Source organism: Chiloscyllium punctatum, chromosome 42 (assembly GCF_047496795.1).
Source record: "Chiloscyllium punctatum isolate Juve2018m chromosome 42, sChiPun1.3, whole genome shotgun sequence".
Taxonomy (NCBI): domain Eukaryota; kingdom Metazoa; phylum Chordata; class Chondrichthyes; order Orectolobiformes; family Hemiscylliidae; genus Chiloscyllium; species Chiloscyllium punctatum.
This window is the reverse complement of record NC_092780.1, coordinates 41649488-41663201: the sequence shown is the minus strand read 5'-3', so window position 1 is coordinate 41663201 and position 13714 is coordinate 41649488. Positions and strand designations below refer to the sequence as shown.

At 41.1% G+C, this 13714-nt stretch overlaps 1 protein-coding gene across 15 annotated transcripts in view; it reads right to left on the bottom strand.

The window, feature by feature from the left end:
* Positions 1–13714, bottom strand: part of LOC140465920 (protein TANC2-like) — a 1065959-nt gene that overhangs the window by 491698 nt on the left and 560547 nt on the right. For all 15 annotated transcript variants that reach the window (XM_072561864.1, XM_072561863.1, XM_072561859.1 and 12 more), the window contains one exon: positions 2779–2961. In XM_072561864.1, the coding sequence (XP_072417965.1) occupies positions 2779–2961 (183 nt within the window). The remainder of the gene's footprint in view (positions 1–2778; positions 2962–13714) is intronic.

Here is a 13714-nt window from a genome sequence, read left to right as displayed (position 1 = left end):
GTCCTGTTTTCTTCTATTTATGCATGATGAAGTTTGAGATGCTGAGACAGGACAGGGCAGCTAGAGAAGTGGAGTCTCAAGGAGAAGAGGGCATGGGTAAACACTGTTGCTGCAGTGAGTGAGAGAAGACATAGAAGAAAATTTAAGTATGCTTGGTTAAAATCAGACTCATGTGACTGGGTGGAACAGGCTCAAAGAGCTGATGTTCATTTTTACTAATTTTCTCATACACAAATAAACATGTGAAATGGATAATTAAAACCTAATCCTTAGAGCAACTGTGAAAGCCAATAACAATACAATTAGCCAAAAGTTAAGACTGTGATTAATTCACCTTGAGGGCATGTTCATTTTGTGACCTGGAAGGACATCCTCCAAAGTGATATGTTTTTAAAACTAGCATAAGAGAGAGTTCAGAAATGTGGCTTGTGCTTAACACAATTAGAGCTTAAAATTCCACAACTTTGCTGCCCTTACACCAATTTCAGGTAAATTGCAACAATGAAACCAGAACAAATGAGCAGGAACATTAGATCAATGAGTCTCAAATAATCTGTTATCTGCCAAACAATTTAATGGCCTTAGTCAGGATATGTTCCGTATAAGGTTATGTCATCAGAAAGAAGCAGCTGTCACGGACAGGGCATGTATGAACACTCTAAACTTCAGACATAATCAAATCATACAACATAAAGGAAACCTTCACCCTTCTGGGGAGGTTTCACATGTCACACTTGTATTAGACCCTTATTAACACTAAAGGGAAGATATCACACTTTTCTTGACATAACCAAAAGTTTTGCACCTGTCATTTGGCTAATGTGTGAAGGTCAAAAACCCGTCCCCAAATCATCTGATGTTTAAACTGACACATGTGTCACGAGAAGAATTTATAATATCATTCAACAGCATTCTCTGTCTCTTACTTCATACTCTTACAGTTTTAATTGTATCGAGTTAAAATGTACTTTGTACCATGGGTAAATGTAAACCAAGTATGTCTAAGAATAGGCTTTAACCTAACATAGGGACAAGAGTAGGGCATTCAGCTTCAAGCTTGTTATGACACTTAATTAGATGATAGATCTGCACCTCAATTCTACTCTACCTTCCCCTGATCCTATGCCCAACCAAGCTGTATAGCCCAAGAGTAACTAATAAAAATCGGCTAATTTCAGACTTAAAAGTATCAATTGGCTCAGCATTTTCAGCCTTTAAAGGAGACAGTTCAAGCTGTACACTACTTGAAAAATTATATCTTCATTACACTCATAATTGAATTAAACTTTAATTTTAAAGTTATGCCTCACCAGTGATTTTTTTTCTTCCCCTGTGTATCTGAGAGTTCAAATTAGATCACTCTCAAACCTTCTTAACAAAAATGGATGATTAGCCAAAATTATGCAACCTGTCCTAACTTTATTAGGTATTTTCATTACCATTTCTACCTGGGCTGTGTGCTATTTCTGATCCTTGTACACTGCCACACAAATCCCACTGCTCCACCACAACTTCAATCTATTAGCATTACAAAAACATTGTGATTTGTGCTTCTCAGTTCCAAACTGGATGACTGGAGCAAATCACTTTAAACATTCCACTAGTCACAGACTATTCTCCTGATCCCTATTCTGTCCCCTACCTCACAATGACTTACTGACTATTTTGAATGTTGATTTCAAATTTCATGCTGTTCGTCACTCATTCTTGGGATATATTGCTGTTCTCAATTAAGTAATTAGATGCAGTCTTACTCAGTCAAGTGGGATTCTATTTTGAGGCAGTTACACCTCCAATTCTGGGCTATTTCATTTTTGATAATAACTGCTTCTGAAGAACCTTGTCAAATTCCTTCAAGGAAGGCAATGGGCAAAATTTGTGACATTTGCCATTTGGCCTCCTCAAAAACAAAGTAGATTAATCAGGCATAGTGTAGCCTTGAAAAAGCTATGCATGCACTCAAATCAGTTCTTCTTGCCCAAGTGCTCTAGGTTGCACATATGTTGTGTTACTGCCTCAAAATAGAATCCCATTTGACTAAGTAATACTGCATCTAATTACTCAACTGAGAACAGCAACATATCTCAAGTATAAGTGACAAACAGCATGTAATTTGAAATCAACATTCAAAATAGTTACCACTATATTGAGATATTTACAGAGCTTTTCATGAGAAATACATATCATATTCACATACTAAAGATTATGACTCTAATGCTGGTCAGGAACATGTGTTGCAGATTCCAATGTGGACTGGTTTGAACTTCACCTTGATCTTCTTTCAATGTCATAAATAATTATTAATAAAAATGTTTGTACATGGCTCTTACATGTAAAATATTACTTACAATGCAACAGTAACTACAACTCAAAAGAATAACTCATCGGCTTTAAAGTGATATGGAAGGAATCCAGCTGTTAAGGGCACTATACAAATGCAAGCTTTTTAATGTTTATGTGAATATTTAATAAGCAAACTTTTTGGCCAACTGTCAAACTGACATTAATGTAGATGGAATAGGAGAATGAAATACAACAGAGCAGTAATCAATTGTGGTAAATATTTCCTTAACTATTGTCTCAAAAAAGTATGTTACAAATGAATTGAATGCCATGCTTGTGCAAATAAGACCAGTTACTGTTTGCCAACTTGTTATTAACATAAATGCATTTTTAAATGGATACAGTACAGATATTACTCAATTCCTATATGAAGCAACTTTACTGTTTCAAATTGCATGTTTGTTTCCTTGCATTCATAATAAACTGACGTTTTACCTGTTATTTTCTTTACAGGTTGAAGACGGACACTAATAGATTGGTGTGTGAGCAGAGGGGAGGAGGGGAGAGAGCGGGACATTCCTTCCATTATCCGTATGTGCTGCATTCCTTCAGAAACTGGGAGGTTCGGCACAGCGTAATCTGGCTCAAAAGCACAGTCGTTCTCAGTATTGGACACACCTTGACAAAAAAAAATAAATATTTAGCCAGAACATGTCAGACATCTCAGCACAACTTTAGACTGATGTAGATAAAGAGCAGACAAGAGAACTGCAGTAAACCTGCCACTTTTGGGTTAATGTTGCTATAAATTCTTTCGTCAAGAGCTGGTAGCTGTCACCTAAGGTGAGGATACAAATTTAGTCAGACAGTAGATGATTTTTCTACGCGGAAGTAGATGACACAGACAAAAAACAAATGCTATATCTTGGGGATAAGTCCAATAACAACAATTAATGTCTAAACTTCAGATTAAGAATGCTTGGCAACAGATGGCAGAGATACAAAAGCAAGATATCCAATGATAAATAGACTCAATAAAAGTGGTAATCTATAACGTGCTTCCAGAGACACACTCTATCTGAACAAATTTGAGCTCCACTAATTGGAATCATTTAAGTATTTTGCAATACTGGGACATTTAAAGAGAACATTTTGCTTTAGAAGTTAGACAACATGAAGTGGAAGAGAGAGATAACTCAGACTTCTAAAGTAATCTCTGTCACCATGGAGGAGAAATGAGATGTGGAGTTATACGAACAGTGCACTGTAAAACTGCAGGAGTAATGGTTTGTCTTCAAAATTTGTAATGCAAATTCACTACAAGCTGCTGGAGAGTTCCAGAACAACACAGAGTTCAGGTATGAACATCATTTCCTCATTTATATGGCTGGGATGAAGTTATAGAGTTATAGAAACATGCAGCATGGAAACAGGGCCTTCAGCCCAAACTGATCCAAGCTGATCATGGTGCTCACTCAGCTAGCTCCAATTGCTCACATTTGGTCCATATCCGTGTAAACCCTTCCCATTTGTGTACCCATCCAAATGGTTTTTAAAGGTAGCTGCCTCAACTGCTTTCTGATCGATTTATATATCGACACAGAGGTTAATATTCCATCTTGACTCCAGTTGACACAGCATGAATAGTTGCAATGCCACCAGATCTATAGTCACAATATTATTTGTTCCACTTACACGGCCAGTGACCGCATCTAGCCTGGTCCAACCTCAAGGTGTTGTAGGTTGTTCAGACTTTCTGTTCTCAAAACTAAGAGCTGGGAAGTAAACAATGAATACGGGCTTATTAGCAATCAAGTTGTAAAGCCCAGACATAAGGCGTTGTACAAGTCATAAACAGGTTGTGACTAGACACATTTTAGTAAATCCTTTATTAAAATTAAGAGATGGGGGTAAAAGAAAGTAAGCAATGTAATTCAAAGGTGAAAGTGAGTACTGCAGATGCTGGAGATTAGAGTCAAAAGTGTGGTGCTAAAAATTACAGCAGGTCAGGCAGTGTCAGAGGAGTTGAAAAATCGACGTTTCGGGCAAAAGCCCCTCAGAAGGAATGAGGCTGGGAGCCTCGGGAGTGCAGAGATAAATGGGAGGGGGTTGGGGCTGGAGGTAAGATAGCTGAGAGTGCAATAGGTGGATGGAGATGGGAGTAAAGGTAATAGGTCGGAGGGGAGGGTGCTGCAGGAAGGAAGATGGACAGATGGGACAGGTCATGAGGACAGTATTGAGCTGGAAGGTTGGAACTAGGGTAAGGTGGGGGAAGGGAGATGGGGGAAGGGAGAAGGGGAAATGAAAAAACTGATGAAATCCACGTTGATGCCATGGGGTTGGAGGGCCCCAAGGTGGAAGATCAGGCGTTCTTCCTCCAGGCCTTGGGTGGTAAGGGAGTGGCGATGGAGAAGGTCCAGGACCTGCATGTCCTCAGCAGAGTGGGAGGGGAAGTTGACCTCGTCAGGTCCACGCCCCGCCAAAACCAACCATCCCCTCCCAGCACCTTCCCTTGCCAACACAGGAATTGCAAAACCTGTGCCCACATCCACCCCCCGCCTCATCTCCATCCAAGACCCCAAAGGGGCCTTCCACATCCATCAGAGTTTCACCTGCACTCCCACACATCATTGACTGCATCCTTTGCTCCTGATGTGGTCTCCTCTGTATTGGGGAGACAGGACACCTACTGGCAGAGCGCTTCAGAGAACATCTTCAAGACATCCCGCATCAACCAACCCCACTACCCCATGGCTGAATACTTCAACCACCCCTCCCACTCTGCCAACGACATGCAGGTCCTGGGCCACCCCCATCGCCACTCCCTTCCCACAGACGCCTGGAGGCAGAACATCTCATTTTACGCCTTGGGACCCTCCAACGCCATGGCATCAATGTGGATTTCACCAGTTTTCTCATTTACCCTCCCCCCACCTTTCCCCAGTTCCAATCTTCCAGCTCATCACCATCCTCATGACTTGACCCATCTACCCATCTTCCTTCCCACCTATCTGCACCAACCTCCCCTCTGACCTATCACCTTTACCTCCACCTCCTATTGCACTCTCAGTTACCTTATCCCCAGCCCGATCCTCCTCCCATTTATCTCCCCTCTCCCAAGGTTCCCAGCCTCATCCCTGATTAAGGGCTTTTGCCTGAAACACCGATTTTCCTGCTCCTCGGATGCTGCCTGACCTGCTGTGCTTTTCCAGCACCACACTCTTAGATGTAATTTAAAGTACGGCTGACCTCTTTGCGATAGCTTGCTTCAAAACTGATGATTAACATCAGGAAGTATCAAGTTCTTCTGACAAATGGGACATTCGGAGGCATAGGGCCTTCTTGCTCTTGGTGGAAGTCACACCTTTTCTTAATCTCTGTGGTAATTAGAGGAATGCTTTCATTTCTTGTGTTTTACTAATGAAGCAACCGTTAGCTCTCCTTACCAGTAAAGTTAATCTTAGAAGATAAAATATATGAGATTAGAAGCTAGAAGTTTGTGGACAGCTGTCGATAAGATGTATAAGTTGCCACAGAGGACAAACCCCAAGACCACTATCATGCTTCAGTAAGAACCAATGAAACAAATACAGTAACGCAGTAGTAGTAACAGTATAACTCTCAGCCACTCAGTTTGAGTTCCAACCACGAACAACAGAGTTGAACACAAGAGAGGTAATGAGAGTTGCTTTCCTTGACATCAAAATCAGCATTTGACTGAGTATAGTATCAAGGAGCCAATGGGAATCAAGAGGAAATTCTCCACAAGTTGGAGTCATATCATATCTAGCACAAAGGAAGATAGTTCTGGTTGTAGGTCAGTCACCTCAGCTCCAGGACATCACATTTTGAGTTCCTCAAGATAATGTTCTAGGCCTAATGATCTTCATTTGCTTCATTAATGGACCTCCCGCCAACAGAAGATCAGAAGTGGAGACATTCACTAATGATTGTACAGTGGTCAACACCATTTACACAGCTCAGATGTTGAAGCATTTGGTGTTCATCTGAATCACAGAATCTCTAGAGTGTGGAAACAGGCCCACACCAAACAGCATCCCACCCAGACCCATCCCTCTATGCTCATATTTCCCATGGCTAACTCTCAGAGCCTGCACATCCCTGAACACTACAGGTAATTTAGCATGGCCAATCTGCCTAACTTGAACATCTTTGAACCGTGGGAGGAAACCAGAGCACCCGGTGGAAACCAACACACATGGACAATGTGCAAACACCATACAGTCAGTCACCTGACAGTGGAATTGAACCCGGGTCCCTGGCACTGTGAGGCAGCAGTGCTAACCACTGGGCCACTGTGCCACCACAATGCACCATGGAACAACACTTCAACAACACTCAGGCATGAGATGATAAATGGCAAGTAAAATTTCCACAAGTGCAAAGCAATGACCATCTCAAGCAAGAGAGATTCTAACCATCTCCCCATGATGTTCCAACACCAATATTCTGGGATTACCATTGACCAGAAACTGAACTGGACCAGCCATATTAATAACGTAGACAAAGAACAGGTCAACGGTTAGGAATTCTGCAGCAAGCAAATCACCTCCTTTTCTCCAATGCCTATCTAGCACCTATAAAACACATGAGAGACAATATTTTCAACATGCTTGGATGAGGGCAGCTACAACAACAACGAGGATTCTTAATGCCAGCCAGGGTTTAAAAAAAAGTCAATTTGATTGACACGTTTAACAGTCACGCTCTCCACTACTCATGCATTGTGGCTGCAAAATCTACCATCTACAGGATGTACTGCAGCAATTCACCCAGGTTCCTTCAATAGCATACTGCAAACCCACAACCTCTACCACCTAGAAGGAAAAGGGCAGCTGCTGCAAGAGAACACCATCACTTCAAGTTCCCCTCCAAGCCACAGCTCCTCCTGACGTGGAACTCTATCTTTATTCCTCAATGGTCACTGGGTCAAAATCTGGATATTCCCTTCCAAAGAGAACTGACAGTATACTTACGTGACAATACCTAGTGAGAAATATTTTCTCTTATTGGTAGATGAAACTTTACTCATTTGGCACTTTAAGGTAAAAGTTTACTTTAAATGTTGATAGGTATTCTATTATTCGATAGTGGTAGATATTCTATTCTCAGTTATCTCTAGATGTTCTTTGATATTCTAGAATAATTGTAAATAATTTCATCCGAGATCATATTAGAGCTGGTATTACATAATTGTGTAGTTATGGCGTAATAGTATACATAGCCGCTCAAAGTGTATTGACTGTGAACTTTTGTTAACAAAATAGTAAAATTTGTAGATTGGTTCATGAATGCTTTTCGGTTACAAATGAAACAAACCCTACACACTCTAGACTCCTTAAGTGGAGAATTATATATTCCAGAGAGAGAAGTCCCAGACCCTTAAAGTATCTGGGAGGCTTATTGCATATTAATACTAATTACAATTAACAGGCTATTTGGAAGAAAGTAATTAGAAGAAAAGCAGACTCTTTTGTAGTGAGGTGGCTATGTGAATCCCATAAACAAGATTTAAACATTTGCGGGATTGACTAGCCTGAACTCACTGGACAAAAATTATCAATGAAATACTCCCGATCAAAATATGAGTTAAAATATATGAATCACTTCACTTCACTTACACCACAAGGTGTTCAACAAGGCAAATCATAATCTCAAAAACAATTAGGAATGGGCAATAAATGTTGGTCTAGCCAGTAATGTCCAAATTTCAGCAACATTTATTTTTAGAAACTGCCGTAAAGTGGTTATTAGTGAAAACACCAGAAATTCACAACCGTGTCACAGGGAAATATGAAGATTGATGCACCCACATAATTTATGAGAATGAGGCTGTACCAGCAGAATTCCAAAGTCCACCCTACGCAGCTGTAACGACTCTCTGGCCATTGGAATATCTTTGAAGAAGGGCTCCAGCCCGAAATGTTGATTCTCCTGCTCCTCGGGTGCTGCCTGACCCGTTGTGTTTTTCCAGCAACACACTCCCGACTCTGATCTCCAGCATCACTTTCTCCCCAATGACATATCTGGGCTAGTACTTGTAACTGTAATGAGCCATAGTTTGTAAAGGATGAGAAGCATGTCTCTGTTACAGAAATTGGTTAGGCAGCTTGAACTAGACTAATAGTTGTGGTTCTGTTCGCCGAGCTGGGAATTTGTCTTGCAAACGTTTCGTCCCCTGTCTAGGTGACATCCTCAGTGCTTGGGAGCCTCCTGTGAAGCGCTTCTGTGCTGTTTCCTCCGGCATTTATAGTGGCCTGTCTCTGCCGCTTCCGGTTGTCAGTTCCAGCTGTCCGCTGTAGTGGCCGGTATATTGGGTCCAGGTCGATGTGTTTGTTGATTGTGTTTGTTGATAGACTCTATCAACAAACACATCGACCTGGACCCAATATACCGGCCACTGCAGCGGACAGCTGGAACTGACAACCGGAAGCGGCAGAGACAGGCCACTATAAATGCCGGAGGAAACAGCACAGAAGCGCTTCACAGGAGGCTCCCAAGCACTGAGGATGTCACCTAGACAGGGGAAGAAACGTTTGCAAAACAAATACCCAGCTCGGCGAACAGAACCACAACAACGAGCACCCGAGCTACAAATCTTACCCAAACTTTGAACTAGACTAATACTTAGACTAATACAACTTCGCACATGACAGCGCTGTACAGGCCCTTTTCTTCAGCTCCTTTTCTGTACTTTCTCTTGACACCAGAGGTTCTCAAAGAATTGTATCCCTGCATTCAGAAGTTTCCTGTAAGTCAGTTTCTTCTGAACGAGGGCCTGTAATGTGTTGATATCTATGTTGCATTTCTGAGGGAAGCCTTCAGAAAGTCTTTGAAACACCTTCTTTGAGCTCGTCTGATTCAAGTATCATTCTTGACCTGGATGATGATGATTTGCTTTGGCAGTCAACCTCCTAAGCTTGTGGCTGGCGCAGTAGAGTTGATTGCGGATGAACATTGCTGTGATGCTGGTGCTGTTAGCTGCTTCTAGGTTTCTGATGTTAGTATACCTGTCCTCCCAGCTGATGAGGAGAATCTATCTCAAACTACATTGATGGTACTTCTCGAGGAAGTTGACGTGTTTTCTATATGTAGTCAGAGTCTGAAAGCGATATCGAAGGGTTGGAGGGATGACTGCCAAGGATCTTGGTACCAGAACAGATGTCACAGTCATTGAACACTGTCATCCTTAGACAAAAAGTGATGCTTACAGTTTGGATGTGATGTTGAGTCTCCACATCAATATCAACCTTAGATGAGAGGTAGCTTCTCGGGTGAAGGAAATCTTCCATGTTTGGAAGGGTTTCTCTGTTGATCCAAATGGAGGGATGGACTGGAACTTATTCGGAGAAAGGTTGATAAAATATTTCAGTCTATGAGACAATGACCAATTCTTCTGTATGTTTCTATGAAGGCATTAAGTGAGGCTTGAAGTTTCTGTTCTTGGAGAACAGAGATGGCATTATCATTTGCATACTAAAGCTCCACAAGCGAGGTCAGTGTTGTTTTCTTCTTGGATTTTAGCCAGCTGAGGTTGAAACGTTTAAATCACCTCCAAATGAAATGAGTTGTGTTTCCTGTGAGGTGTGCTGATTCCACCTTCAGTATTTCTCCTTTTCAAATCAGTAACTTTCTTCATGGTTAATTTTTCACTTGATTCTGACCAACATGTCACTCACTCATAACTCTACTGAAGGCTGTAGAGTTCCCAGGTGGAAAATGAAGTGCTGTTCTTCGAGTTTGCACTGAACTTCGCTGGGACACTTCAGCGAACCTGAAACAGAGATATTGACGAGAGAACATGGTGGTGTGTTGAAGTGATAGGCAACTGGAAGTGCAGGATCTTTTTGCAGACTGAACACAGGTATTCTGTGAAGTGGTCAACCAAACTACACTTTGTTTTCCCAGTGTAGAGGATTCCCCATCATTCTCATGGCACCTGACCCAGCAACTGCACAAAGTGTAAGGATCGGTGCTAGGTCCACGACTTTTCAACATTTTTATAAATAATTTGGAGAGGTAGAGTTACTAAGTTTGCAGGTAACACCAAAATTGGAGGAGTAGTGGACAGCGAAGGACATTACCTCAGATTACAACGGGATCTTGATCAGATGGGCCAATAGGGTGAGAAGTGGCAGATGGAGTTTAATTTAGATATAGGTGAGGTGCTACATTTTGGGGAAAGCAAATCTTAGCAGGACCTGTACACTTAATGGTAAGGTTCTGGGCAGTGGTGCTGAACAAAGAGACCTTGGAGTGCAGGTCTACAACTCCTTGAAAATGGAGTTGCAGGGAAATTAGATTAGATTACTTACAGTGTGGAAGCAGGCCCTTTGGCCCAACAAGTCCACACCGACCCTCCCAAGAGCAACCCACCCAGACCCATTCTCCTACATTTACCCATTCACCCAACACTATGGGCAATTTAGTATGGCCAATTCACCTAACCTGCACATTTTTGGGCTGTGGGAGGAAACCCACGCAGACACAGGGAGAATGTGCAATCTCCACACAGTCAGTTGCCTGAGGCGGGAATTGAACCCAGGTCTCTGGCGCTGTGAAGCAACAGTGTTAACCACTGTGCCGCCCACAATGAATGATGGGATAATGAAGGCGGCATTTGGTATGCTTTCCTTTATTGGTCAGAGTATTGAGTATAGGAGTTGGAAGGTCATGTTGCAGCTGTACAAGACATTGATTAGACCACTGTCGGAACATTGCGTGCAAATCTGGTCTCCTTCCTATCAGAAAGATGTTGTGAAACCTGAAAGGGTTCAGAAAAGATTTCTAAGGATTTGAACTATAGGGAGAGGTTGAATAGGCTAGGGCTGTTTTTCCTGAAGCGTCAAAGGCTGAGGGGTGATCTTACAGAGGTTTATAAAACCATGAAGTGTATGGATAGAATAAATACATAAAGTCTCTTTCCTGGGGTGGGGGAGTCCAGAACTAGAGGGTATAGGTTTAGGGTGAGAGGGGAAAAATATAAAAGAGACCTATAGGGCAACTTTTTCACGCAGAGGGTGGTACATCTATGGAATGACCTACCAGAGGAAGTAGTGGAGGCTGGTACAATTGCAACATTGAAAAGGCATTTGGATGGGTATATGAATATAGAGGAATATTTGGAGGAATATGGGCCAGGTGCTGGCAGGTGGGACTAGATTGGATTGGGATATCTGGTCAGCGTGGATGAGTTGGACCAAAGGGTCTGTTTCAACGCTGTACATCTCTATGACTCTATGCTGCCAGACCTCTCGGCGTCCTCAGTGCTTTCGATTTTTATATCCACATCAAAGTAGTTTATGAACAGGTTCCCTTTAGTAAGTCACGTATCTCAGACTGCCGTTTCAATTAAGTAAGAATACACTTTACTTTCTCTGATTGTAACTAATTCTCAAATTAATAACCATCTTGGATGATCTGTTCTCATCCATGATCTTCTACCTGGCTTTCAACCTATCCATTCCACTGTGATCTTACCTCAAGTTATACATATATTTACTGCTTTCGATATATGTAAAGTCTTAAGCAAGGTCTAACAATGAAATTAACTAACCACATGTCTAAAGTCATATTCATTGTTCTCAAGCTTTCTCTCAAATCATCAAATCTGTGATACAGTCAAAATTTTCAAAATTATGTCGAGACACAATAGATCGACAGAAACCTATTCCTTGGTAGAAACTCTACAGTGAAGAAGCCAAAGATGCAAGTTAAAAATGTTGGCAAAAGATCCTAAGGCAACATGAGAAAGAATGTATTTGCATAGCAAGTAGTTAAAATCTGTAATCTGTGATAGGGTTAGGGTTACACATTCTCATCAGAAATTGCTGCAACATATTTAATCCAGTACCAGAGAATTTTATGACATAGTAGATAGTTATGACATCCAGGAATGTCTAAACTTGCTGTCTGCTGGAACGACTCAAACCTCCACAACCCTGGTCATGATGACAAACTTTTCCATTTTCTCCCCCCAAAAAAGATGCAATATCAAAGAATCAACCATTTACTGTTCCATGCTGCATCGTAAGAATATTTCACCCAACTTCTCTGTCCCAATTGCAATAATTTTAAATCAATGAGGCAGCAACTTCTAAACTAGTAGGAATATGCTTTCCAGGATTATTCTCTTAAAATCTTGCAAAATTAAATTCAAAACTTTAATTACCTTTTAGCCCGGGCAGAGCGATTATGTGTGAAAACTGAATTAATGTAGCTCGTGAAGACCCATTTTCAAACCATAATAATTCAAATTAAGTAGATCCACAGTGAAGTTTTGTGTTGAGACAAATTTAAACAGATTATCACAATTACTAAAGTTTCCTTGAAACTAAAGCAGAACTTTGTTCACGAAAAATCACAGATACCAAGAATTAAAACAAGTAAAGGTAGGACAAATACAACATTGACAAGAAGGAAAGTCCCAATAAATATCTGCAGTAAATTGTTGGCACTTATTGCTCAAGTTCCTGGCTGAAGCGAAGAGGTTAACTCAGCCAAATGCAGCAGCTACAATGGCTTGTACAAGTAGACCCCATAGACTAGCAAATTTTGAGAGAGATGGTTTCTTCGTTGCCATTATTTCTGTAGTTTCAGCACTTTCACACTCCTCTCATTTTGTTTTCCCTCAGTAGAAACTCATCTGAGGGTGGTTCTCAGAGCTTTCTGTTTGGAGTCCTGCACACTGGGTCTACTTAGCCAGTTTTTTTTAAAAAAACACAGTTCTAAATAATGGTGTGTTAATTTTGAGAAACCAACAGTTCCACAAAGCAAATTCTATTAATTATGCAGAATCCCTTTGAAGTTTTCCACCTGCTGTTTCTCTTCAAAGCTTTAACTCACATCTCCATTGTTTCTTTGCAAACTCCTGGTATTTCAAGAGTCTTTACATGTCCAAACATGTCTCTTTGCAATCCGCTCAGAGCCGATGACTGTCAAGTGACTAGCAGCAGCCATACTTTTTTTAGACTCAAGTCCAGTTAGAGTCAAACTGGTTTTCTTTAACCAAAATCTATAATGCTATATTTGTTCATGACATGGCCCCTCTTCTCCAGTGGAAAAAATCTCGAGTATCAGAATAATCTCAAATACATTCCAATGCCTGGAATCATTCTGGTGAATTGATGCTGTAAATTTCCTTTGGCTGCAAATACCTTTTCTTATCAATTTCAATATAGATAATGTTGTCCTTAAAACTACTTCTCGTTTCCACCAGAGTTTCAAGGATCTCAGTTACTGAAGGTGTTTGCAGTGAGCTCAGTTTTCTCCTCTATGCCAAACATTTTTTTTTCATCTTTAACAACTCTTTGATTGCTAAAAAAAGCCTCAGTCCATGCGAGTTTTGCTGACTACTAAAAACAAAAAAAAGTTCCAATTCACCTCAATATGTGATCCCTGACTTTCTGGG